Source organism: Hippopotamus amphibius, chromosome 9 (genome assembly GCF_030028045.1).
Source record: "Hippopotamus amphibius kiboko isolate mHipAmp2 chromosome 9, mHipAmp2.hap2, whole genome shotgun sequence".
Lineage (NCBI taxonomy): Eukaryota > Metazoa > Chordata > Mammalia > Artiodactyla > Hippopotamidae > Hippopotamus > Hippopotamus amphibius.
The window spans coordinates 124,786,120-124,814,095 of NC_080194.1; the positions used below are offsets into that span (position 1 = coordinate 124,786,120).

Genomic DNA, 27,976 nt, shown 5'->3' on the forward strand with positions numbered 1-27,976 from the left:
AGGATATCAACTTGGACATGTTCTAACTCCTTTCTGTGATGTGAAAGGATATGGAATCCCCGAAGTGTTAGGTCACAGCTGGTGAGTCAGTGCTGGGCTCAAAAGCCAGACCTCCACACCCTCAGGCTGGTGCTGTGGCTGAGATTTTACAACTTGCCCCAAATAACATGATTTACTGTATTGTCCCTGATACACAGGTCAGTGTACACATTTGATCATCATGGCAACTGTGAGAATTTCAGTCTTGGGCTGGGTAGCTCCCATCTGAGCAGAAACTATCAGGAAATTGTGTCATGAAACACTAAATAGGACCATTGGGCAAATCTGTTTGGGAAATAATGCCTTCTCAGCTTACCTCTTGGAGATTCTTAATGTACTTTGTCCCATTAAAGGCTCTGAGAAGTCCTGCAGTACAGAAACCCATTGAAGGCTTTTTAAGCCTAGCATTTCCCAAACTTATTTGCCCAGGTAACCCTTTCCCACTCAGTGGGAAACACTTGTTTTAGAATCTGTTCTTCCTTCTCCATCTCTTAGTCACCTAGAGCTAAGGCCTTGCGTTTGAGCTGGGGAAGAAGCAGGGCTGGGACCAGAACCTGCACCCCTTGGCTCACAGACTTGGCTCATTTAACAGATACATCCAGAAAGATTAGATGCTTTCTCTGAAGATTTGAAAGGGCAGAACCGGAAGATGAGCGCACTGCAGCGGGAAGTGGTGAGGGCCTGGGGCCCATCCTCCCACCCCAGACCCCTGCCCTCCAGGCCCAGGGGTGCTGGGAGCAGGGAGGGGAAGGAGGAAGACACAGTCTGGAAAGGCCCATTTATTTGCAAGTGTGGAGGGCAGCGTGGAGGAGGGAGCACCAAGGGCATTGCACCCTCTGGATTCATGACCCTCATTCCCAACCTCCTTCCCCACCCCCCAGATTTCTCTCCAGAACAAGATAACCACCCTCCCCAAAACCGATGATGTGGTGCTCTGGAGCAGCCTCCATGAGGCCATGTTCACCCCGGTACGTGAAGGAGGAAGTGGAGGGACAGCATCAGGGAAGGCCAGGCGAGGAGTGGGCAGGGTGACCGCTGAGCTGGTCTGGAGCGCCCCGGCCAGCGCAGCCCCCTCTTCCGCAGGGCACTGGTCCACAACTGCTGGATGATTCTGAGCTGTGGCAGATTGCGGAACATGTCGCAGAGACTGACCTTCGCCAGACCGCTGAGTACGACGAAGGAGTTGGCCGTGGCCAGGTCACGGAGGCCATCCAGCGCCCCAGGTTCCTGGAGACCGTCTGGCATTACCAAGTCCCAGGGCAGCTACAGGAGAAGGAGTCTGCCCAAGCAGCTCTGCTCCCTGGGGCCCAGGGGCCAGAGCAGGCCCAAGTGCTCGAGCCTGGGCCTGCGCCTGGACCTGGGCCTGCATTTGGACCTGGGCCTGTGCCTGGACCCGGGCCTGTGTTCGGACCTGGGCCTGCATTCGGACCTGGGCCTGCGTTTGGACCTGGACCCGGGCCTGCATTCGGACCTGGGCCTGCATTCAGACCTAGGCCTGTCCCGGACCTTCAACCCACACCATCAGGATCCTGGACTGTACCACCACAAGGCTGGCCTCCTCCCAGAGGCTTGCCCGGGACTAGCCCTGGGCCTTTCTGGGGTTTGGGCTACTTCCAGCCAGACCCAGGCCCCTTGGGCTCCCTGTCTGCCCAGCTCCGGGGCTTTAGGGCCCCACCCCCAGCCACAGAGCTGGGCTCAGCTTGGCCTCGTTCACTGTGGTCACAGTATCGCAAGGGAGACAGATCCAAGCTCTCAGCTCTCTCAGAAAAGGAGCAAGAATTTTCCTCTGTGGAAGTGGGATTCCCTCAGGATGGAACCCCCACGGCAGAGGCCTCCAAGGAAGTATTCCCTAAGGGATCCCAGTCTGCCATTAAGCAGATAAAATCCAGTGCTGCCATTGCGGCTGCGGCGGCCACTGCCTACGCAGCTGCAGCAGCATCGGCAGCCCAGGCAGCTAAGGCCGCTGCCAGGCTGGTCAGGGACGCCCCTGCCACCAAACTGGCCACCATAGCAACGGCTTCAGCCGCATCCGGGCCCTTAGGGGTCCTTACAGACATCCTGGGTGCAGGGGCCTCCCGCGGGGCCTTCACTGAGGACGGCGAGATGGAAGACTTGCAGGAGGTAGACTACGAGGACTTCCTCTCTCCTTCATTCTTTTCTGCCAGTGTCCCTCCTGACATAGCCCTATCCCAGGCCATGCTGGCTGCCAAAAAGGCCATGACCCCTGAAGACAAGAAGGAGGCTGTAAGGTATTCCATGAGCCATATAGCCCAGATGCCCATTAGACATGACTCCCTGAAAGAAGAGTTTGCCCAGCTGTCATCCAACCTGCAACAGCATATGACTTATCTAGGTAGGATGTAAATGTGTCTTGGCTGCAGTGTTTCATACCCTTCTAGCTGTGTCATGTACATCACTTTTTGTCCTCTCATCCAAAACTGGATATAGGGCACTTTTTTTTTTCAACCCTTTCCTTTTTTGTTAAATCTCCCTTTGTATCTTGTTGTGGGATAATACATTTCATAAACTCCCACAAGTAAATGCTCCATAGTTTTGCTCAGGACCATTTCTGAGAGGGCAGTAAATTCCAAAGAGGTTTCCCTAGACCTGAGCTGTTTAGTAGGATAACCATGAAGCTGTATCTGAAAAGGGGCAAGTTCAAGTTCCCATATGGTACAAGCACAAAAAGCATGCTGGATATTGAGGGCTTAATATGAAAACAAGAATGTGAAATATCTCGTTAATCACTTTGTTGGTCACGTATTAAAATGATGCCTTTCTTTTTTTCTTGGCCGTGCAGCTTGTGGGGTGTTTGTTTCCTGAACAGGGATTGAACCCAGGCCCTTGGCAGTGAAAGCATGGAGTCCTAACCACTGGACAACCAAGGAATTCCCAAAATGATGTTATTTTGGATTATATTGGGTTAGGAACTTCCCTGGCAGTCCAGACTCCGAGCTCCCAATGAAGGGGGCACAGGTTCAATCCCTGGTGGGGGAACTAAGATCCTGCATGCCCCATGGTGTGGCTCCCCCAGCAAAAAAAAACACATGAATTATATTTGGTTAAACAAAATATTTTCTTAAAATTAATTTCACCTGGGACTTCCCTCGTGGTCCAGTGGTTGAGACTTCGCCTTCCAATGCAAGGGGTGCAGGTTCAATTCCTTGTCGGGGAGCTAAGATCTCACGTGCCTCAGAGCCAAAAAACCAAACATAAAACAGAGGCAATATTGTAACAAATTCAATAAAGACTTTAAAAATGGTCCACATCAAAAAAAAAAATCAAAAAAAAAATTTCACCTGCAGATTTTTTTTTAATGTAGTCACTGGAAAATTTTAGATGACTTCAAAGGCCCCCAAGCTCACAGCATCTTTCTGGTGGAAAGCACTGCCTTATATATCGCATAACAGAAGCAGGCGGAGCCCTAGACAAAGCATCTTCCCCCATTCCTGCCCCCAACAGCCACCCCCTCCTTTGCTTTCAGCTAATATGGGAGCTTCTTCCAAGCTTGGGACAACAGTGGACGTATTGCAAGAAAAGATTGGCAGCCTCCAGGAATCCAGGATGAGGGTCAGTGTTCTGGGCAGAAAAGGCATTTGGGAAGATGATGGCTTGAAGTGATGGCAGACTCCGTGGCCAGAGCCAAGTGGTGGTCCTGCCTTCCCGGACACAGCGTTTGTCCTGGAGCTGAGAGGAGGCCCGGGGAGGGAGTGGGGCCAAGAAGGCAGCTGCAGCCCCAAGGAGGCAGATCTGCCCCAGCTGGTGCAGGGCCCCCAAGGGTGGGTGGCTGCATGGTTCCTCCAATGAGTATCTTAGGTGGCAGTTGGTTGGCAGGCTGGGGATACCCTGGTCTGGCGCATTCTTCAAGTCCCTTCCCAGCCGTGGCGACCTCAGAAGCAGAGGCCTCAGGTGTCTGTGTCTCCCCCTGGTAGGAGGAGGAACTTGAGAGAATTTGGGGCCACCAGATAGAGATGATAAAGGACCACCACCTCGTGCTGGACAGGGCAGTGAACAAGCTCCAGATTCGCCTGGATGAGTTAAAGGTTCGGAGATCTGGAAGGGCCCAGAGGAGGGAGGATTCCTCACTGGGACATTTAGACCCTCCCCAAAGGTTTCACAGACACCCTGAAGGCAGGAGAACCAGGGCCACTTCCTTGGCATTTTACTGTGTGTAAATTACACTTCCATGAAAAGTGAACAAATCCCTCCACCCCCACCCCCACACATAAACAAGAGGGCCTGAACAGGATGTCTCATTTGCTGCTTGGGTCACCTACCCCAGAAGGGTGCCAGGCACAAAGTGAAGGCTCAAAATGTGCTGAATGAATTGATAAATGAATAAGAGGATTTCTTGCGCCTACTGTTTGTGTTCATAACCTTTCCCCTAAACTGGCTCGTTTTTGAGTTCTCACAGTGCAGGGCCTGTCCAGAACAGGAGAGTGTAACATGAAAAATGTGGGAAGATCCCACATGCCGCGAAACAACTAAGCCCATGCACCATAACTACTGAGCCTGCGCTCTAGAGCCCGTGAGCCACAACTGCCAAGCTCATGTGCTGCAACTGCTGAGCCTGTGCTCTGCAACAAGACAAGCCACCGAAATGAGAAGCCCCTGCACCACAACGAAGAGTAGCCCCAGCTTGCTACAACTAGAAATAGCCTGTGCACAGCAGTGAAGACCCAATGTAGCCAAAAAAAAAAAAAGAAAGAAAGAAAGCAAGAAGAAAAAAAAAAATGTTAGGACAATGCAGAGCACCTCCCAGGGGTCACTCAACCAAACACCTTCCCCTGCAGGCTCCCTGAGCTGCCCTGATGACCCTGGCCTGATGGTCCTCAGGACCAGTCCCAGATGTACCTTGTCCCAGAGGCATCCCAGACCTTTGGAGAAAGGATCAAAGTCATTCCCAGTGGGAGGAGATGACCTTCCCCCAGGGTATAAAGAGACAAGATCCCAAGCAGATCCACCTGGTGGTTTCCATGGGAGGCTTCTGATTCCAAGTCAGGGGGCTGTTGGTGGGATGCACTAGGATGTGGAGAGTGAAAGGGGAAGGCATAGCTCCCCCTCCCAAGGTGGTCACACAGAATAACCAGGCCACCACGCACAGGGCAGCTTGGCTGGGAGAGAAGCTCATCAGAGGGGAGCCGATGCCCAGCCCAAGCTGGGAAGGAAGGGTGCGCCTGGGCTGTGTGTGGGCACAGGATACGTGGTTTCAGGCCCAGACTTTTGTGAGCACCAGGATCAGGAACTACATCATCTCCTGCCAACTCTGCCCGCGTTTAGCCACTACTTTTCAGAGAGGCCGGGATGCTGTGTCTGGGGGACCTATTGGTGTCCTTCCTGGTTGGAGACTGGAGCCAGTTCATTCAGCACATCTGATGTGTGTCCAGCACCATGTCCCATCCAGCTCAGGGTAGGGGGGGCACAAGATCTGCCTCCAAGGAGCTGTCATTCATCTGAGAGAAACACAAGAGGAGTTTGGCCAAACAGACCAAATGGATCAAGTCAACTTTTGTCCAGACTTCCTTCCTGCCCCTTGTGCCAGCAAGAACTAATTGCTTATAAAAGTGAACCGTGGAAGTATCTGGAACGGGGCTTTGTATATAGCACACTTCATTAAATAGTTCTTAAATGAACATGGGCTGCAAGAGGTCAGCAGCCCCATGGAGCCCTTCCAGTAGAGGAAGGAGGGAGGGCAGACACCTCTGCCCTGGTTCTGTCACAACATCAGGACTAGTGAGGAAACACCACTGTTACTGCGTTACCTGGATGCTTGGAGAAAATGTTCTGGACGTAACAGGTGGCACAAGAAGTCCCCATTCATTCCCTGAGTCATTCAGCCAACATCATGGAGTCTTCACTCTGCACCAGGTGTCCTTCCAGGGCCTGGCTATATAGCAGTCAACAAGACGGACATTGTCCAGGGCTTATGTGTTTTTTGTGGGGCAATGGTAGTATTTATTTGTTTTTAATCGAAGTATACTTTATGCACAGTAAAATGCCCAGGCCTCAAGTGTAACAGCTTGGTTCATTTTTGCCCCTTTGTACACTCATGTCAGCACCACTCAGTTGAGATGGAAATATTTCCGTCACCTTAGAGTGCTCCTCTTGGAGTGTTTCCCACTAAGAACAAAGCAGGAAAATAAGTGAGGACAGAACTCTTTCTTACTGACTCAAATAATGTTAAAACATTATTTGCCCTTTGCAAGTGGATAGGTGTCTTTTATAGGCCAGAGGCTGTGTTTCAAAGCCATTGTTTTTCTTTTTCTTTTTTAAAAATTTTTATTGGGGTATATATAGTTACTTTACAATGTTGTGTTAGTTTCTGCTGTACAGCAAAGTGAATCAGTTATACATCCAAAGCCATTCTTGGAACAAACTATTATATCCAGGGCTCTGGCTTGGTGCAGGAGGGGACTGATAAGACAGCTGATATGTATCAAATGCTAGCTCTTCTAGGAAGATGCCATTTCTAGTCCCCTCGGCGTCTTTGGGACAGGAGTGGTATTAATGCCATTTGAATGAGGAGGAAACAGATTCAGCCGGTTGGGGAGTGGCCTGCTATTGTGGTTAGATAGGCCTGGGTTTCAGTCCCAATTCTGACACTTTCTAGGCATACCAGTTTCCTGCGGCTACTATAACAGATGACCACAAACTGGGTGGCTTAAAACAAGAGACATGTACTCTTTCACAGTTCTAGAAGCTAAAAGCCCCAAATCGAGGTTCCGGCAGGGCCTTTCTCTGTCTGAAGCCTCTAGAGGAGGATCCTTCCCGCCTCTTCCAGCTTCTGGTGGCTCTAGGTGTTGCTTGTAGACGCATCACTCAAGTCTCTGCCTCCATTGTCACATGGCCTTCTCCATGCGTATATATGTCTTCACATGACCTCCTTATCCATGTGGCCCGCCCTAATACTGTATGACCTCATCTTAACTAACTATATATACAAAGATCTATATCCAGATAAGGCCATGATCATAGGTTCTGGGCAGGCGTGAATTCTGGAGAAGACATTAGTCAACCTAGTACACAGGTAACCCTGGCAATGAAAGTTAGAGGGTCCTGGCTAATCACTCCTCTTTATTTCCAGATTTTAACTAGGAAGTGCGGGTCTAAGTGTTAATGTTGGGCCTGACGACTCCACAAGGTCAGAGCTCCCTGATAATGTGGGGTTAGAGGAAGCAGCCTGACACGAGGCCAAAGCAGGAGCTCCCTTCCATTACCTCCACTGTCCATACTAGACCTTGAGACCCACCTGAGGGCAAGGTGGATGTGAAGGGGTTTTGCATTAATTAGAATTAGGCTCATCTTCGAATAATATAAAACCCCCAAATAACTGACTTAAGGCATGAGTGTATCTCTCTTTTACATTCGAGAAACTCAGAGTGGTATAGATAGAACTCCATGGTGTGTGACTTCCATTCACAAGGTCACCTCATGGTCCACGACGGCTGCTGGTGCTCCAATCATTACTTCTGCATCCAAGCCAGCAGTGAAGAGGACACCAACCCACTTCCATTTACACCTCAGTGGTCAATCAAGCTATAAGGGAGGCAGTGAAATATAGTCATGATTCTGGTCTGCCAGATGCCAGCTAAAAGGGGGTTCTGTTTCTGAGTGTGAAAGACCAGATATGAAGGGAGAAGTAGAAGCCTGCTTCCAGCTTTGGAGGAAGAGTGACCCTACCCTCTGGGGATGTGGCCCAGTGGATGTGAGCCTTTTCCCAAGCAGGTTATCTGGCTGCTGCTGTCAAAAGGAGGGTCCGATAAGTGGAGAGAGGGCAGAATAAATGCAGGGAGTTGGTTCTCTGTGGAGTCATGGGGATGGGAAATAAGGGTTTTTCCCTGACACTGGGGCACAGCTTGTGTGGCATGTAAGTGCTTAGTTGATGAATGGACTGCCATTCTCACAGGGATCACATTACAGATCAGAAGAGATGCACTTGCCTTAAATGTCTAGGAACCCAAAGCATCAGCGTTGGCTTGTCTTCCTTCCTTTCCTGCGTAGCAAAGTTCTACGAGGCCACCTCCAAGGGGCAGCTTGTCCCAAGTCCCACATTCCTTGCCTTCTGATCTGGGCCTAACCAAGCCTTCCAGTGCGCCACCCCACCTGCTGTCCACCTGGTCCTATTGTCCCTCCCTAGGGTGGACGTGGGAGGTAGAGGCTATCCTCAGGGCTTCCAAGGATGGCTGACATGCCCTCTGCTTTTGTTCTTAGGTTGTCCATTTGCAAATAAAAAACCTAGAAATGTACAAGGCAGACAAAAGTGTGATGGAGCAGGAGCTGAAAGAGGTGAGCGAACAGTTTCCTCTCCCCTCCCCCAAAATTCCCAGTGCATCCCTTCCCCAACCCCTTCCCCCTTGGCAACCGCCACCACCATAGAGGATCATTGTTCTCTAGGTCTGTGATTCTGTTTCTGTTTCATAAATAGGTTCATTTGTGCCGTGTTTTAGATTCCACGTATAAGTGATATCACATGGTATTTGTCTTTCTCTTTCTGACTTACTTCACTTAGTATGATAATCTCTAGTTGCATCCATGTTACTGCAAATGGCATTATTTTGTTCTTTTTAATGGCTGAATAATATTCCACTGTGTATATACACCACATTGTCTTTATGTATTTATCTGTTGATGGACATTTAGGTTGTTTCCATGTCTTGGTTATTGTGAGTAGTGCTGCTGTGAACACAGGGGTGCATGTATTTTTTTAATTAGAGTTTGTGACAATTTGTGTGAATTTAAAAACCATGCCCCAACTTCTTTGTCACAGGAAACGTTGGCTTCAATCTAATGGTTGTGTTTGAGCCAACACAGACCCCAAGGTTGAATTTAAGCCAAGGCTGGTTATCCAGGGTCCCACAGTAGAAAAACTGACCAAAGTGGTCTGATCTCCCCCAGCCTCCTCCTGCTCCCACCCCAGCAGCCCTGCCACCCTGAGTCCCATCTCTCTCTAGAAAGCCGACAGGAGCTCCCTGGCAGGCAAGGCAAACCGGGCCGACCTGGACACAGTGGCAGTGGAGCTGAATGAGATGATTCAGGGCATGCTATTGAGGGTTATTGCCAATGAGGATGACTGGAAGAAAGCTGTGGAGCAGCTGGAAAAAGACCTGCACACCAAGGTGAGGACCCCTGTATTAGTCACCACCTGCTGTGGAACAAACTACCCTGAAATTTAGTCCCTTAAGACAGCAAATGTTCACAGTTTCTGAGGGTCAAGAATTTGGGAGCAGCTTAGTTGGTCTCAGGGTCTCCCGCAAGGCTGCAGTCAGGATGTCATCCAGGGCTGCTGCCAGATATCTGAAGGCTTGACTGAGGCTGGAAGAGCCACTTCTAAGATGGCGCTTTCACATGGCTGTGGGCAAGATTCCTCACTTCCTTGTCACATAGATCCTCCTTAGGGCTGCTTGAGTGGCCTCACAAAATGGCAGCCAGTAATCCCCCCAGAGCACATGATCCAAGAAAACAAGACAGAAGCTGCAATGTCTTCACTGACTTAGCCACAGAAGTCACACTCCATCATTTCTGTAGTATCCTGTTGGTTACACAGGTCAGCCCTGTTCATTGCGAGAGGGGACCACACTGGGGTGTGAATACCAAGAGGTATAGTTGGGGAGTGTCTTGGAGGCTGACCACCATAACACTCCTGTCCGGGCAAGCCAAGGGACATGGTGGGCGGACGGGGTGTCCTGCTGGTGATTCATGTATTCTTTAATCATATAATGGCCACCTGTGTCGAGCCAGACCCTGGGGAAATGTTCATAAGGAGTCATAGCCTTAATGTATACCGTCCAAAGAGAGACAAGAACAGTCAGGCCAACCATTTCAGTGCTCTGTGGCTCCTGCAGCTGGTGTGGCTGGTGTGGACAAACGAGCTTGGGTTTAGAATCAGGCAGCTCCACCATGATCAGCAATGTGCCCTGAGTTATAGACCCTCTTCAAGCCTCGATTTTCTTCTCTGTAAAATGAGGATTTATTCACTCATCAACCACCTATCAGGTACCTCTGATGCTGGTTAGTGAGGATATGATGATAAGCAAAACAAATATGGGATATATTTGTCATAAAAATCATACAAATCAGTGCAGAATTACAGCTGGAATAACTCAGTTATCTGCAGAACAACTGACCTGTTATTCTTCCATAATTTGATGGCAGGGTGAAAAAAAGTGGGACGGGGACTGTTCTAGATTAAAACAGTCTCAAGAGACACAACAACCAGAGGCAACACACAAGGAGACTTACCTTGTTTCCTGGTTCAGTTGCTCCAACTCTGAAAATGGGCTGGGAATTAGGTCAAAGTCAGGAATGGTTGCTCATTGTGTTAGATGGGATAAAGGTATTGCAGGCATGTAAGAAAATTACTGACATATTTGAGTGAAATGTCGTGATTTCTGTAACTTTTTAAAAAACACTCCATCAGTTCCCTGGCAGTCCAGTGGTTAGGACTCCACACTTCCACTGCAGGGGACACAGTTTCAGTCCCTGGTTGGGGAACTAAGATCCCATAAGCTGCAAGGTGTGGCAAACAAAAAAAGAAGAAAAAAATGAAAAAAAAAAAGGCAGATGTAGCAGCATGTTAATAATGATTAAATCTACATGGTGAGTACATCGGGCTTATGATTCTAGTCTTTTCTTCTCTCCTTGTGTCTGAAATTTTTTCCTGATTGAAATTTTTTTTGTTGTTTGTTGGTTTAAAGTGATCTGATCCTCATTGCTCTTCTTTTGTTTGTGTATTTTTAATTGTGGTAAAATTCACACGACATAAAATAAACCATTAATTATTTTAAAGTGACTAATTCCGGGGCATTTGTTACATTCACAGTGTTGTGCAAGCATCACTTCTATCTAGTTCCAGAGCATTTCCATTCCCCCAAAGGAAATCCCAGGCCCGTTAAGCAGTCACCCTTCACTCCCCTCCCCACTCTGCCCCCAGCCCCTGGCAACCACTAATCTACTCTCTGGATTGGCTTATTTTAGACATTTCATGTAAATGAATCACATAGTATGTGACCTTTGTGTCTGGGTTCTTGCACTTAGCTTCATCTTTTCAAGGTTCATCCGTGTTGTAACATGAATCAGAGCTTCATTTCTTTCTATGGCTGAATGATGTTCTGTCAGATAGACAGACCACATGTTGTTTGTTCATCTGTTGATGGACACTTGGGTTATTTCCACCTTTTGACTATTGTGAATAATGCTGCTATGAACACTCATGTACAAGTTTCTTTTTGAACACTTGTTTTCAGTTCTTTTGGGTAGATACCCAGGAGAGGAATCACTGGGACGCATGGTAACTCTGTGTTTAACTTTCTGTAGGGTGATATATCATGATGTCTGCAATGAATTCTCAAATGGCTCAGAAAAAATACACATACATATGTATAGAAAAAACAAATACACACATACATTTTCTTTTTCTTAGAATTTAAGTGGATATATTAGTGTCCTTTGGACTATTCTTGCAACTTTTCTCTAGGTTTAAAAGTTTTTGAAATAGAAAGTTGGGGAAATGAATCTTGTTGGAATGCCATGTGCTTGCTGTAGGGTTTGATTACCGGGTAGGTCATTCTGGCAGGTGGTCCCTTCAGTGGTGAAGTGCAGATTCCTCAGGGCCCAGCAGTGCTAGCCCAGCTGATACCGCCAGCATAAATGTATATTCTCCCCTTATAAGCTGCAAGTAATTTGGGGGTGACTCTTTGGCACCCTGGGAATGGCCATTGCCTCATTGGACATTCTCTTAGTGGCTTCTTTTTTAAAACAAACAAACAAACGTTATTTATTTATTTATTTGGCCATACCGGGTCTTAGTTGTAGCAGGTGGGATCTTCATGGCCACATGCAGGATCTTTTTTGGGGCATGCGGACTCTTACTTGTGGCATGCGGACTCTTAGTTGCGGCATGAGGGCTCTTAGTTGCAGCATGCGGGCTCTTAGTTGTGTCATGCATTGGGATCTAGTTCCCTAACAGGGGTCAAACCCTGGCCGCCTGCATTGGGAGTGCGGAGTCTTAACCACTGGACTGTCACAGAAGTCCCTCTCCTAGTAGTTTCTTCCTAAATTGAGGATTGCTGCTTGAACCAAATATTTCATTAAGGGTTACAAATGGTAATTTTTCTAATCCTAGTATTGCTTCTATATCAGCTAGAAATCTGTAAAGAAGAGCTTTCTCTGATCAACTTGAGCTGATTACCCTGAAATAGGGTTCTTGCAAGAAAGACAGGAACAATGGTGAATTATTTCCTTTAATTACCAATTTTCAGAGTGAGATACTGGTGCAGTAGTCACCTCCAATACATGGTGGCAAATGAGGGTTTCTATTTTTTTTTCTTCTTTGTGGGTATCACTATGAATCATGGGGTTTTATATATTCAATTTGTTCAGTCAGTGAAGTTACTATTTTGTCTCTCACATGGTCTTATCTTAGGCCTGCGAGCAGGCCCCTGAGCCCCTTGACGTGACCCTCACGTCTTGGATAGCTGTCCTGCTTTCTTAAATGACAAGGCCTTGCTGGCTCATCTTCTACATTCCCTTCCTCAGACCTAAATGAGCCATTTCTCTGTGGAGTCTTGGTGCCTTTTGGGGGAATGGTGTTTAGAGATCAAAATCTGGCACTGGAAGGAACATTTTAAAAATCAAAAGTACCACCATGGAAAAGAGTTTGGCAGTTTCTCAGAAGTTAGGCATAGAGTCACCATTCTACCCAGCACTCCTACTCCTAGGTATATACCCAAGAGGAATGAAAACAGGCCATGAAAAAACTTGCACACAAATGTTCACAACGGCATTTTCCACAATAGCCAAAAGGTGAAAACAACCCAAATGTCCACCAACAAGTGAATGGATAAACGCAATGTGGTATATCCATATAATAGAATATTATTCAGCCATAAAAAGGAATGAAGTACAGATACACACTACAACATGGATGAACCTTGAAAACATGATGCCAAGTGAAAGAAACCAGACACAAAAGGACACAGACTGTGTGGTTCCATTTATGTGGAGTGTCCAGAATAGGCAAATCCATAGAGACAGAAAGTAGATTAGGGCTTGCCTACGCCTGGGGGTTTGGGAGGAAATGAAAGGTGACTGCTAAGGGGTATGAGATTTCTTTTGGGATGACAAAAAGGTTTTAAAATGTATTGTGATGGTTGCACAACTCTGTGAGTATACTAAAAGCCATTGAATATACACTTTACACTCAATAAATAGGTGTTGAATGAGTGAAGGTCAAGTGTCTGGGAACCATCAGGAGAATGTTTCTCGGGCCTGCAGGCATGCACTCAAGCAGTGGGGTTGGTTTGTCTTTTGGAGGCAGTAGCCAATGGTGTTTCCTTGCCTTGGCTGCCGGGAAGCTCACTTTGCAGCTCCCCTCCAGCATGAGCATGCATTATGGGTCAGAGTCTTACCACAAGCATTGTTGTTTTCCCTTTCCTTCACCACCTCACTTTTCTTGATTAATCTTGTACATTCTAAGTAATTTTGCAGCTTGCTGCAAATCCTTTTTTGAAGCGAGGCAAAGTGCGAATTGACTCTTTTCTGCCCTTTGGCTGTTCACAGCTGATTCCCAGTGATTTGGATGATCTGAAGAAAGATATGGATGAGGTCTGGAAAGTGGTCAGGAAGCTGCTGATCGAAGGCCTCCGATTTGACCCCGACAGTGCTGCTGGCTTTAAAAAGTGAGCCCCTCCAGGATAGGGGTTCTGGGAGTCCCTCTCTCCAGAGAGGAAACAGGAGGAGTATCCCAGTGGGTTCTGGACTCTGGAAGGAAGGATTTCAGACCTGGGGTGGGGGCTTCCCAGCTGGTGAGGTGGGGTGGGGCTGTGAGCACCCAGGGGCTCACAGGTGGGCAGCCCTGGCCTTGGGTGCAGAAGGGGCTCCAGGTATTCATGTGAAGAAACGGAGGCTCAGAGAGGGAAGAGGCTGTGTGAAGCCACACAGGAATCCTGGGCAGATCTGGGACTAGAGCCAGGCCCCTACCCCTACCCCATCCAGACAGCGCCCCAGGCAGAGGAACTGTATGTTCCTGGGGAACTCCTGTCCTCAGATCACCCCTCATGCTCCCAAATGTCCACTGTGAAGAGTAGCTTTCCCTCGTTTTACAGACCTCCTTTGTGTTTGGGGCAAGGAGAGAAACTAAACACACTTTTACCCCCACTGCTGCCCCAAGTGGCCACATATGGGTGTCAGCAGGGGCCAGTAGAGCTGAGCTGGGCTGGGCCAGCCGGGAGTAGGCTGTGAGGGGAAACCTGGCCCTGAGGCACAGATGGACCTGCAGCCTCCTGCAAGCACTCCCTGGGGCAGGGGTGGCCTCACAGGGCCTGGCTGGTGCAGCAGCTGATGGATCTGGGTGTCTTCCAGGAAACTGTTTGAGCGGGTGAAATGTATCTCCTGTGACCGGTCCGTGGAGATGATGACCAGCCCGTGAGTACTGCCGGGGGTCATCCGTGACGTGTACATCCGTGTACACCATTCTATACACATCATTTCATTAGCCCCTGACCTTGGCAAGGTACTGGCATTTCTCCCATCACCAGCCCTGTTTGGTGCCTGCTGTGTCCGGGGCAGGGTTGACTCTAAAAGGAAAAGAATGAAAGGAAACTCTGGGGAAAAGCTAAACTTTGTGGGACTTCCTTGCACATATTTTTGTAGTCTAACACTTTTGTTTATTTATTGAGGTGAAATTCACATATAAAGTCAACCGTTTTTTAAAAATATTTATTTATTTATGTATGTATGTATGTATGTATGTATTTATTTACCTTTGGCTGGGTTGGGTCTCAGTTGTGGCATGCGGGCTCCACACCGTGTGAGCTCAGTAGTTGCATCATGCGTTTAGTTGCCCCCACAGCATGTGGGATCTTAGTTCCCCGGCCAGGGATCAAACCCGTGTCCCCTGCATTGGAAGGCATAGTCTTAACCACTGGACCACCAGGGAAGTCCCCAAATCAACCATTTTAAAGTGAACAATTCATTTGAATTTAGTGCACATTCACCTCTAATTCCAAAATATTTTCACCTCCCCAGGGAAACCCCAGACCCATCAGCACTCACTCCCATTCCCCTTCTCTGGCCCCTGACAATCACCAGTCTACTCTCTGTCTCTATGGATTGGCCTATCCTAGACATTTCGTAAAAATGGAATCACACAATATGTGGCCTTTTGTGTCTGGCTTCTTTCACTGAGCATCATGTTTTCCAGGTTCATTTGCATTGTAGCCTGTGTCAGTGCTGCATTCCATTTTATGGCTGAATAATATCCCACTGTGTGAACAAATCACATTTGTTGATCCGTTTACATGCGGATGGACGTTTAGGTTGTTTCCACCTTTAAGCTTTTGTAAATAGTGCTGCCGTGAACAAACATGGACATATATTTGTTTATACCCTTCTTTTCAATTCTTTTGAGTATAAACCTAGGAGTGGAAGTGCTGAGTCCTATAGTGACTCTATGGTTAACTTTTTTAGGAGCCACCAAACAAAGCTCTTATGAAGACCTAGGATCTTGCAGGGCCCACAGCCTGCTTGCTGCTAGCCTGTTCCTGGTGACCCGTGAAGCTCACCACCCCATACCTGTCCATGTTCATGGAGGGGCTTGGGAGATATAGCCAGAATTTTTCTTTTAAAATTGCAGCAGGGCAGAAGACCTAAATAGACATTTCTCCAAAGAAGACATACAGATGGCCAACAGACACATGAAAAGATGCTCAACATCACTAATCATCAGAGAAATGCAAGTCAAAGCCACAATGAGGTATCACCTCACACCGATCAGAATGGCCATCATCACAAAATCTGGAAACAACAAATGTTGGAGAGGGTGTGGAGAAAAGGGAACTCCCTTGCACTGTTGGTGGGAATGTAAGTTGGTACAGCCACTATGGAAAACAGTTTGGAGGTTCCTTAAAAAACTACAAATAGAACTACCATATGATCCAGTAATCCCACTCCTGGGCATATACCCAAAGAAAACCATAATCCCAAAAGAAACTTGTACCATAATGTTTATTGCAGCACTATTTACAATAGCCAGGACATGGAAGCAACTTAAATGCCCATCAACAAATGAATGGATACAGAAGATGTGGCATATATATACAATGGAATATTACTCAGCTATAAAAAGGGATGAGATGGAGCTATATGTAATGAGGTGGATAGAACTACAGTCTGTCATACAGAGTGAAGTAAGTCAGAAGGAGAAAGACAAATATTGTATGCTAACTCACATATACGGAATCTAAAAATGGTACTGATGAACTCAGTGACAAGAACAAGGACGCAGATACAGAGAATGGACTGGAGAACTCGAGGTTTGGGAGGGGGCGGGGGGTGAAGGGGAAGCTGAGACGAAGCGAGAGAGTAGCACAGACATATATATACTATCAACTGTAAAATAGATAGTCAGTGGGAAGTTGTTGTATAACAAAGGGAGTCCAACTCGAGGATGGAAGATGCCTTAGAGGACTGGGGTGGGAGGGTGGGGGGGGGGGACTCGAGAGGGGGGGAGTCAAGGAAGGGAAGGAATACGGGGTTATGTGTATAAAAAACAGATGATTGAACTTGGTGTACCCCCCCAAAAAAACTGCAGCATTATTTTTTTTTAATTTATTTGTTTTTGGCTGCGTCGGGTCTTAGTTGCGGCATGTGGGATTTTCCTTGATGCACACGGAATCTTTCATTGCGGCATGTGGGCTCTTCGTTGCGGTGCGCAGGCTTCTCTCTAGTTGTGGCATGCAGGTTTTCTCTTCTCTAGCTATGGCGTACAGGCTCCAGGGCGTGTGTGCTCTATAGTTGTGGTGCACAGGTTCCAGAGTGAGTGGGCTCTGTAATTTGTGGCACACTGGCTCTCTAGTTGAGGCACGAGAGCCCAGTAGTTGTGGTGCACAGGCTTAGTTGTCCTGTGGAATGTGGGATCTTAGTTTCCTAACCAGGAACAGAACCCGCATCCCCTGCATTGGAAGGCAGATTCTTCACTACTGGAGCACCAGGGAGGTCCCTAAAATTGCAGCATTATTTATAATATTTTAATTTGAAATATAGTTGATTTACAATATTGTGTTGGTTTCAGGTGTACAGCAAAGTGATTCAGTTATAGACACACACACATACACACGTATATATTCTTTTTCAGATTCTTTTCCCTTATAGGTTATTATAAGATATTGAGTAGAGTTCCCTGTGCTATACAGTAGGTACTTGTTGGTTATTTTTCTTATAAATAGTAGTGTATATATGTTAATTCCAAACTCCTAATTTATCCCTCCCCACTTCGTAATATTTTTTTTAAAAAGAAGAAAGGAAACAACCTGAAGTGGTAAATGAATCACAGTACATTCACATCAGCCAATAAGGTGAGTCGTAGAGGAAGGCCTTGTGTAGGACCTTCTGAGATGGGGGAATGTTGCATAGCTGCACTGTCCAGTGCAGTAGCCAGTGGCCACAAATGGCTGTGGGGCACTTGAAAGATGGCTAATGAGACTGAGAGACTGAATTTTAAATTTTATTTAAATTTAGTTAATTTGGGGAATTCCCTGGCTGTCCAGTGGTTAGGACTCCACACTCCTGCTGCAGGGGGTACGGGTTCGATTCCTGGTGGGGAAACTAAGACCCCACATGCCGTACAGCATGACCAAAATAAATAATAAATAAAAAGAAATAATTTTAAAATAAATTTAATTTAAATAGCCACATGTGGCCAAGTGACTCACATTGGATTGCACAGTCACAAAAGAATGTTTAATGACCTGGAAAAATGTTTGCAATAACTTAAATGAGAAAACCAAGTAGGATGTGTGTTATGATCCTGTTTTTGTTTAAAAAAAAATAAATGTGGAAAAATACTGGAAGGACACATTTCAAAATGTTTGTCACGTGATTACAATGATTTCTTTGTGTTTTTCTATACTTTTTAAAATAATGACAGTCAATATGCATGACTTTACATTTTTATTGTGGCTCAATATACATACAGTAAAATATGTAAGCATTTGGTTTACAACTTGATAAGTTTTTACATGTGTATGTACCTTGGTAACCGCCACTCAGGTCAAGATGAACAGTTCCAGCTCCTCAGAAGGCTGATGCTTTACTGTTTTTATTTCTTGTACTGAGGTCAAATACACATAATATAAATTAACCATTTTAAAGTGAACAGTTCAGCGACTTCCCTGGAGGTTCAGTGGTAAGACTCTGAGGTTCCAGTGCAGGGGTTCGAGGGTTTGATCCCTGGTCTGGAAAATAAGGTCCCATTTGCTGTGTAGCACGGTCAAAAAAAAAAAAATTGAAAAGTTCAGGGGCATTTAGCACATTGACAATATTGTGCAGCCACCAACTCAATCTAGTGCCAGAACCTTTCCAGCCCCCGCCCCAAGGAAACCCCATGCCTGTCAGCAGTCACTCCCCATTCCCCTCCCCCAGCCCCTGGCAGCCTCCAATGTGCATCCCACTTCTAGGGCTCACCTATTCTGGATTTTACTTTCATTATCAGAACAGTTGTTCTTTATAACTTAGGAAGAGGTGGCCCCATGCTGTGGATCTTTCTGGAGGGAAGGCCATGCCTGAGGGCGGGCTTCCTAGACGAGGTGGAAGCCAGGCCTTCTGCTGGCCACGTGTGCCTCCCACTTAGCTCTTGGCCTCCACAGGCAACTCATCACCATCCGCAGTGCCCACCTGCTGTCTCGGTTGCGGCCAGCCAGTGCCAACAGCTATGAGTACCTGCAGCGGCAACAGATGAGGTGAGTGGGTGGGGATCTGGGCGCCTGCAGAGACGTGAACTCCAGTTCCAAGGTGCAGAGACCGTCCGGGGCACTGCAGCCATCCGCAGGGGAGCCGTCCTAGGCAGTGGGGCTGTGGACAGGCCCGTGAGGTGCTCACGGGGAGAAGACCAGACAGGTTATTGGGCGATTGTCATGGTCCAAGAACCATTAGGGGAGGGAGAGTCATTTAAATCTCACACCCCTCTGAGTAGCGTTGATAGGCCGGCTTCCCGCTGGAAGAAGCGAGTGAGTCACAACCTTAGGTCCTCCATGGGGCCTGCTGTGGTGGGGCAGGCACTGTGCTGAGAGCTCTGACAGACCTGACCTCATTGAATCCTTACACCTTCCCTTTGAAGTCATTCTGCTGTCATCCCATTTCACGGTTGAAGAAACCGAGGCTCAGAGAGTTTAAGCAACATGCCCGAGGTCACAGCTAGTGAGTGGCAGGCCCAGGGCCAAAACCTGTGGGTTTCCCCTGCCCCCAGCTGGCTGCCCAGGCCCCAGCCCTGCCCCTCATTCCCTGACAACCCACAGCTTCATGGGCGTTTGCCGCATCCAGGCCCCCAGGCCCAAGGGTATGCCTGGCCATGTGGGCACTGATGGCTGAAGGGTAGCCACAGCCACACAAAGGGGAGGGACGTAGGGGCCTGTGCCCAGTGCCCCCACCCTCCCTTGCCTGACTCCCTCTTGAGATGAGAGGGTAAGGGGACTTCCCTGGTGGTCCAGTGGTTAAGAGTCTGCACTTCCAATGCAGGGGGCATGGGTTTGATCCCTGGTCGGGGAACTAAGATCCCACATGCCATACGGCCAAAAGAGAGAGAGAGAGCGAGCGAGAGTGAGAGAGAGGTTAAGAGCCTGTGTTGGTCAGGCCAGACCAGGGCTCCAGGTCTGGGGGAACACAGGTCTCAGTTTTTCCCCTCTGCCCCAATGGTGCTTGTCCGTGTCCACCCATCAGGCGCCAGGCCTGCCTGGCTGCATCACCCAAAGAAATGCCAGTCTTCCCTTGCTACCAGTCAGGCCCTCGGACCCAACCTGAGGCTCCTCTGGGGCAGAGGGATCTCCAGGTGGCTGCTGACCGCCCTGTCCTGTCCCAGGGAACAGCAGCAGCTGCAGAAGCTCCAGAACCTTGGAGCCCCTGAAGGGAGCCTGGACTCGCTGGCCTCCCAGCAGGACTGGGGTGATGGACCTGGAAACAACACCAACCTGGATTTCAAGTCATGTAACTTGTCAACACTCTGCCCCTACGGGGACCCTGAGTTGTTGGACTATGACTCCGTGAGTTAGGCCACTGCCCCCCGGCGGTGGGTGACCCTGGGGGAGGCCGGGCCCTGCTACCTCTGTGGACACTCCCTGACCCAGGGCTCTGGGCCACCCAACAGGCGGAGGTGGACATCCTGGGAGTGGACGGGATCCTGTACAAGGGCCGAATGAAGAGTAAGGGCAGGGCGTGGCCACTGACCAGCGCAGAGAAGGAACTGGCAGGTGAGGGATGTCGGGCCTTCCTGGGTACCCCTGCCCAGTTTCCTGCCTTTGCTGGACAGCGTGAGGCCCAGTGTGATGCAGGTGGGGCCCAGAGCCGGCAACATCCACGACTGGGGTCTTCTCACACAGCCACTCGCAAACGTGGGATCCTCCTGTATGCCAGGCACTGTACCGGGATAGCTTGTGACAAGGGATGCTGGGGTACCCAAAGAAGGAATGCTGGGTGGTGATGGGAGAGTTGTGACAAGGGACACTGGTCCAAGTAGGAGGTCCTGGATTGCTGTCCCGAGGCCTCTAAAGAGGGAATAGGGCCTAGCTGGATGAAGGGGTCAGGTGGGAGGAGAGTGGTCCAAGGGGAGGGAATAGCATGTGCAAAGGCTCTGTGGTGGGTGGAAGGCAGGCACAGTTAGGAACTCAGGAAGGTACGTCTACCTGGAGTGGGGAGATCGGGCTGGGGTTGGGCATGAGGAGGAGGAGACAAGGCCAGACCTGGAGGCCTGTGTCCTGATTGTCAGGGGTGGGGGAGGGTTGGGCCAGAGGGAGATGTAAAATGAGTCACTCTGGTTGCTATAGTGTCGAGGCCTCAGCTCCAGCTGGCTCTGACTGGGGACCCAGGAACTCAGCTGTAGCACTGGGCCAGCAATACCCACAGGGGCACCTTCTCTGCCTGCCCCTTTGAGGTTCCCCCACTCTGGGAAGAGGGATTCCACATGCTTCCCTGATGGGGCTGGTCCAGGAGCCACAAGGTGGCCAGGGGGTTAAATTCTGCCTGTGGTGTCTTTCCTCACCCTGCTTTGCCTCCATTGACTTGAGAACAACCACCAGACACCTAAGCAAAGGAAAGGGGACTCTTTTCCTGGGTGTGCTAGACAGAGAAGGCAGCGCCCTGCCTTCGTGTCCTAGGGCTGCAACAAATGACCACCAGCTGGGTGGCCTAAGACAACAGAAATGAACTCTCACAGTTCAGGAGGCCAGAAATCCAAAGTCAAGGTGTGGGCAGGGCCATGCTCCCTCCGAAGGCCCTAGTGGGGGAGGCTTCCTGCCTCTTCCAGCTTCTGGGGGCTCCAGGTGTTCCTGGGCTCGTGGCTGCATCACTCCTGTCTCTGCCCCTGTCTTCCAGTGGCTTCTCCCCATGTCTCCTCTTCTGTCTCTTAATTCAGATGCCCTCATCGCAGAATCCTTCACTTAATTACATCTGCAGAGACCTTTTGTTTAAACAAGGTCGCATTCACAGATTCCAGGGTGGGGGGGCTGCCATTCAACACATTACGTGCCCCTGCCCTGTTCCAGGGGGCAGGACACCATCTCGAACCCTGCATTCCCCTGGGGCACACATGTGGCCCTTGCAGGTAATGGCTCCACCTGGACGAGGCCCCTAGTCACAGATGCTGTCGGGAAGAGAGTCAGGCTGGGCCCCTGGGATCACCAGGCAGAATAACAGCAATGGTGGCCAGTACTTCATGAGCCCAACTTCTTGCCAGGCCCTGTACTGCCTCCTTTCAACCTGCAACAGCCAGTGAAGCATTGCACAAATGAGCGGGTGAGGACTGCTTGCCGAGAGTGCACTCTTGGTGGAGAGGCCAGAGTCAACTACAGACCCGACTCTTGTCCCCAGTCACCCATCAGATGGTGTCCCCCTCCACCCACCTCCCCCAGGCTGTCCCCTTTTCCCCAAGGGCTCGTTCGTTCTCTAGACCCACGCAGCAAAACGGGACTGAATAAGGACTCCGCGATTGCTTTATCCTGCTTAGGGGCCACAAAGTCTAACTAGCAATTGGAATCAATTTGAAACCCGCCTATGGCCACATCTTTTGACCAGTTTGCCTTATTGCTAATTTTTTAGTCAAAAGAACATTCTAATCCAGAACACACTCAGTATCTAAACCTAAACTAGTTGATGTGAGCCTCTCCCCCAAGTCCAGCCTGGTCCCAGATGCATCCATCCATCTGTCCTTTGCCCACAGGGCCACCGGGGGCCATCCATCCAGCCTGTCCCCTCCTGATGCCTGCACTGTAGTCAGGAGCTCAGGCCAGGCAGAGGAACCCCTGATCCCTAGTGGGCAGTGCCCCCAGCAGGAGGCTGGACTTCCAGAGAAGTCTCAATGGAAGGGAGGCTAAGTACACTCGGGGCTCAGGTAAGCAGAGGCAGCAGGGGTACAGATGGAGGGGGAGATACCTCACCAGCCTCACCGTCCTCACCAGCACTGGGTGAATGGCCTCAAACCCGCTCCCGACCAGACCCCTTCCCCAGCTCAGAACCCAGCAGGGTGAGTGTCCTAGGGCTGCTGTAGCAGATTACCACAAACAGGGGCTTAAAGCAACCCACGTTTATTTTATCTTAGTTCTGGAGATCAAATTTGAGACGAATCTTACAGGGCTAAGACCAAGGTGTCTGCAAGGCTGGTTCCTTCTGAGGCTCAAGGGGAGACTCCTTGTCCTTCCAGAGGCCTCCTGCATTCCTTGTCTTGTGGCCCCTTCTGCCATCTTCAAAGCGCATCTCTCTGACCTCAGCTTCTGTCCTCACATCTCCTCCTGTGACTCTGACCCTCCAGCCTCCCCTCATAAGGACCTCGCAATTACATTGGACCCGCCCAGTTAATCCAGGATCATTTCCCCTTCTTGAGATCCTTAACTTGATCACATCTACAAAGCCCCCTCTGCCATGTAAGGTGGCATAGTCACAGGTTCTGGGGATTAGGACAGGGACATCTTAGGGTTCATTGTCTCCAGAGTTCCGACTCCTCGCAGGGCCCCTTGGCCCCCTCAGCCTCCAGCCTCCCAGAACCGCTTGCTTGCTCTCTCAGTGATGCAGGCTGTTCCCCACGTCTGGGCCTCTGCACGTGCCGTGTGCTCCACCTGGAATCCCTGGAGAACCTTTCTCATCTGCCAGGCCTCCAATGTCCCCCTCCCATTGGGAGCTCCCCAGGTGCTTGTATTCTGGCTCCTGCAGAGGCGGGAAAGCCATGGAGAAGATTGTGGGGGGAGCAGATGTTGGGGTCAGTGGTGAATTCAGGTTTGGGCCTCTGCACCCAAGGTGTCTGTGGGCCTTTGAGGAGAGCGTGGGCTCACAGCTGGGTTCCCAGGCTTCCCTGGATCTCCGTCGAACCTGTATCCCAGGCTAACATCCCTCACCTTGGAGGGAAGCAGTGTGACAGCCTCACTGGTCAGCTGGTTGGCAGGTCCTGCCTCTGACCAGTGGAGGGATCCAGGTGCCAACAGGTGATCAGAGCGGGAACGAGGGAGTGATCCTCAGCTGGGCATTTGCTCTTACCTGAACTTGCAAAGCACATGGGAGGTGGTTCTTAGCTCAGGTTCAAGGCATGTGACCCAAGCTGTATGGCTCCCAGAGGCTCATGGGGAAGCAGGGTGGTCCCTGGTGTCACTTGGGTCCTCCAGGATGCAGACCTTGAGACAGAGTTAGGAAGCAATAGGTTTGGGATGGGGAGGCGTTAACAAAGAGGAGGAAGGGAGGGGGCAGGCAGCGAGACCTTCAGACAATAGGCAGACCTGGTAAGGTGCAGGCCAGCCCAGTGGGGACCTTTCAGCAAACTGCCCAGCATTCGGCCAGGCCTGTGCTCCCATATTGGCCAGAGATGCTAACAGACCCTGAGTGCTAACAGGTGGAGGCTATCGGCTCCCTGTGCCCCCCAGAGCTGAACAGTGAGTTCTTTCTTAAAGGGAGAGCAGAACAGCACCTCCTTATTCCTGATGCCACTGGAGAGACTTGGTAAGGTCAAAGTAAAGTTACTGCCCCGTCAGTTTTTACTCTGCGAAGGTGATGAAATGAAACGAGTAAGTTCAGCAAGTGAGTAGGATGAAACATGGGGAAGTCCCTGGTGGTCCAGTGGTTAGTAGGACTCCGTGCTTTCACTGCTGCGGGCATGGTTTCCATCTCTGGTCGGGGAACTAAGATCCAGCAAGCTGCGTGGTGCGGCCGAAAAAAAAAAAGATGAACCATGGAAATGGAGGAGAGGATGAATGACCAGGATGGGACGTGGGGTGTTCCCGTGGAACACGTGGTCTGGAGAACTCTCTGAGAAGGAACCTGGTCAGCAGACAGCCAGGGAAGGACACTGTCGGGGTCCTGCATGGGAAGGAGCTTCTACCCCTGTAACTTGTTCTGCCTGCAAGGCCTGGCCTGTCCCCTCCCGACCCAGTGCCCTGCTCGGCCAGCTATGACACCCCCTTCCCCCCAACCCCCCCATCCTTCCTGCATCTTTGCTCTCACGGCCTCTTTTCCCTGTGTATTCCCTCGTCGTGCAGCGGCCTCTGGTCTAGATGGCCGATCACGGTGATTCTTGGCTGGACAGGGTGAAAGGGATGCCTTGGGTTCAGAAGTGAATGATGGAGCCAGACCAAAAAGGCCACATATTGTGTAACCCCCTCCTACAGCATGTCCAGAACAGGCAAATTACGGAGGTGGAAAGCAGATTAGCGGTTGCCAGGCACTTGGAGGAGGGGCCAATGGGGGGTGACTACTTCGTGGGTACCGGTTTCTTTTGGGGGTTGTGAAGTGTTCTGGAACCAGACGGAGATGGCAGTTACACAGCCTTGTGAATGAACTTAATGCCACTGAATTGTTCACTTTGAGTGGTTAATTTTATGTGAATTTTACCTCAAAAAAATGTGCACACACAGAAGATGAAGGCCAGGAAGGTGGGGTGGGGCACTGGGCCAGGGTGGCCTGGCCCTGGTGAGAATAGCTAAAGAACTGTCAGGCCGGCCAGCAGGTCACCTGTATCTTTTTATGCTAAAATAATGTCTCTCTCCTTCCTGGCCTTGAGTTACTGTCAGAAAGCCTTTTTGTAACATCTCAGCCTTGAGAAGCTCTAGACTCACGAAGGTAGGACGGGAGGAAGGGTCTTCCATGCACAGCTGGGTGGGGGTTGGGTGTGTGAAGAGGTGGTGGTGGAGGTCGGTAGAGCAGCAGGGCAGGCCCCCACCGAGTGGAAGGGCCTTTGTAGGGGCCAAAGCACAGGGCAGGGGCCCCCAGGGTAGGACAGAGCCTGGGAGCACCCCCACTGGCTCCTGTCTCTTCCTTTCTTTTCCGCTAAGCTGTGAAGGTTCCGCGTCCCCCAGCCCGAAGCCTGTATGAGGGTGCACGTCCGAGTGCCTTATTTGGTGCCACCTGCCCCCGTGAGTACCTGCCCCTGACTCCCTGGCGCAGCTGGGGTTCTCTCTGGGCCCGCAGTCCCAGCCTGGGGCTCTCCTGCCCCACCTCATCCATCTCTTACCTGCCCTACCCGGACCGAGGCCAGAAAAGGTCCCTCGAGTGGCCCCCACCCGGCACCTAGGGGCTCCAGCTTCACCTTTCAGCCAGGCTTCCTGGCCCAGGTGCCATCCCTGAGACCCAAGCCAGGTGTCTGTCCCCAGGTGTCCAGCTGGCTGCAGGGATGGGATAAGGGGGCCCGTTCATTCCCTTGGGCCTCTCTGCTGAGGGCCCTCGAGCCAAGTTGGGGGCGACTGAGCTCGTGACTCCTCGGGTCACATCACCACGTACCAGGCTTCCAAGAGCACTTTACAGCATACAAAGCACTTCCTCCCTTCTCATCTCACCCAGTCTTTATACTGTTATCCCGGCTGTTGAGGTGGGCACAGCTAACCCATTTTTAAAGTGGGGAGGCTGAGGCACAGAGACCTTGAACTGAGGGATGCCAGAGCTGGGCCAGAGTCCAGATCCTGGACTTCAAGCCCTGTGACCTCTCGGCTGTTCTGCTCCATTTCCACGTCCACCTCTGGTTTCATTTATCTTGGGGCAACCCCCCACCTCCCAGGAAGTGTCAGGTGCCTATCCTGGGTGAGCAGAGGTGGAGCACTTCCAGGCCAGCCTCTCTCCAGAATGTTCCTGGGACATATCATGGGTCTCTCCTGCCCCTCACAGCCCTGCACCCCCGCGCAAGCATGGGCTCAGCCACCCCAGGCCTCCAGCCGCCGGTGCCAGCTCAGCCTCCGTCTCTGCTGCCCCTACCGACGCGGCCACCGCTGATGCTGTCCCTACAGGATCCCCAGCCAGCCCCAGGGCCTGCCAGGCACCCCAGGCCTCTGCGCCTCAAGTCCCGGGCCAGCATGCAGTCCTCCAAGGAGTCCACCAACCTGTGAGCCTGCACCCCCACTGCCACCAGCATTGTGTCCCCCTCCCCAACCCTCCCCAGGCAGGCAGAGACCCTGCCCTGAGCCTGGCCTGGGGAAGGTGCAGGGGCCCTGGACTTAGGGGAGGTGTCTCTATAAGGGACTCATGTTGATCCAGTAGCTGTTTTAACTCGCATGTAAATACACAACACAATCCTCATGCTACATTTCATGGAGAACACAGCTTTCTAGATTGAATTTTCCACCAAACCAATTTAATTCCTTGACCAATTTTCAATATAACACAAAGTGGTTTTAAAAACAATGACTGTCCTTTTTATTTTGCTGAAATGATTTCATCAGAATCAGTTCGAATTATAGCTAATGCTGCTGTCCATTTTCTTTAGGGACCATTATTTCTATCAGGGCCAGTTTTCTCATGGGAACCAAATTTTACTGCGTGCGTGCTTTTTTATTGTCTGTTGATTGTTTCCACCAGTAATTACTGTTAGGAGTTGGATATTTAAAGAACCTGATTGTATTTACGTCTGGCTAATCCATGAGGCACTTGGAGCAACGGCCCTGGAATCCTCCAGGACTGCTCTGTCCTGTTTGGCATCTTCCTGGTTCTTTGGTTCCCTCACTCACTGCCCGTGTGCCTGGTGGACGAGCAGGAGGTCAAAGCGTCCCGATTTGGGGTTCAGTGGGCAGCCTCGGGGTGCAGAGCGGAGCACTCACGCCTGCCTGGCAGGTCCTGCAGCCTGGCGAGGTTTCTGCCCCGGGGTGGTTTATTGGTCCCTCCTTCTCCCTGTTTTGCTCTTTATCCCCTTGCACACCCTAGGTTGTCCAGCTGCACCCTCTACCCTTTGTGTGCTTCTGACACTTCTATCACATTCCACAAAGACTGAAAAAAAGATTTCCCTCTGCACGGTTTTGGGGCATGGCCCCCGCAACATCCAGCAGAGGCCCCTGGGATGGTAGAGCAAGTCAGGGAGTGGCGTGGGTGGTGAGCTGCCCGGGGGTCCGCCCTGGGAGAGCCAGGGTGCTGGCATGGAGGAGGATCCTCTGGACTGGTGGCCAAAAGAGTTCTGGACACTGCGTGCCTGCCCCTCCCTGCTGGTCCCCCAGCCCTGCCTCCTCCTCCCCTACTCCTCACCTGCAACCACTCCTGGACCTGACTTCTCTTTTCTTTCTCCAAGGACTGTGTCCAAATGAGGCTGAGCTCTTCCTGACCCAGGTGACCTACTCAGCTTTGGGGGACACTAGCCAGTGTGGCCCTGGGCCCACCCCCATATCACAGATGAGTATTTTTGTCAACTTCTCCCCAGAATAAAATAAAATCTTTCACTTTTCTGACTGTGGATAAGGGTGGCCCATGCCCTCTGCAAGGGGTGGCCTTGCTCACCTCACATGGGTGGGTAGAAATGCCAGTCCCTCCTTAGGTCACCAGCCCAGGGTCAGCCTCCCCATGGCAGAGTGCCCCGTGCAGCTGCGGTCCTGTGTGGTGGGCAGTTCAGGTTCTGTGGGAGGGGCAGTGGTGTGACTTACCCAGGGTCACACAGTGACATTTCAGCTCACTGCCACCTGCCCAGGAGGCTGTACTTCCTGGATGCTGTGTACAGGTATGAGGG

General features: G+C 50.4%; 1 protein-coding gene across 1 annotated transcript in view; it reads left to right on the forward strand.

Annotated features, from left to right (window-relative positions):
• C9H16orf96 (chromosome 9 C16orf96 homolog) overlaps positions 1-27,592 on the forward strand; it is a 37,381-nt gene extending 9,789 nt beyond the window's left edge. Inside the window, exons 3-18 of the mRNA XM_057749545.1 lie at positions 632-712; positions 921-1,007; positions 1,108-1,368; positions 1,693-2,392; positions 3,524-3,609; positions 3,972-4,082; positions 8,251-8,325; positions 8,991-9,155; positions 13,597-13,715; positions 14,398-14,460; positions 18,681-18,773; positions 19,889-20,069; positions 20,174-20,276; positions 25,332-25,412; positions 26,158-26,371; positions 27,545-27,592. Of these exons, the coding sequence (XP_057605528.1) occupies positions 632-712; positions 921-1,007; positions 1,108-1,368; positions 1,693-2,392; positions 3,524-3,609; positions 3,972-4,082; positions 8,251-8,325; positions 8,991-9,155; positions 13,597-13,715; positions 14,398-14,460; positions 18,681-18,773; positions 19,889-20,069; positions 20,174-20,276; positions 25,332-25,412; positions 26,158-26,371; positions 27,545-27,560 (2,436 nt within the window). The 3' untranslated portion in view covers positions 27,561-27,592. The remainder of the gene's footprint in view (positions 1-631; positions 713-920; positions 1,008-1,107; positions 1,369-1,692; positions 2,393-3,523; positions 3,610-3,971; positions 4,083-8,250; positions 8,326-8,990; positions 9,156-13,596; positions 13,716-14,397; positions 14,461-18,680; positions 18,774-19,888; positions 20,070-20,173; positions 20,277-25,331; positions 25,413-26,157; positions 26,372-27,544) is intronic.
• The last annotated feature ends 384 nt before the right edge of the window (positions 27,593-27,976 follow it).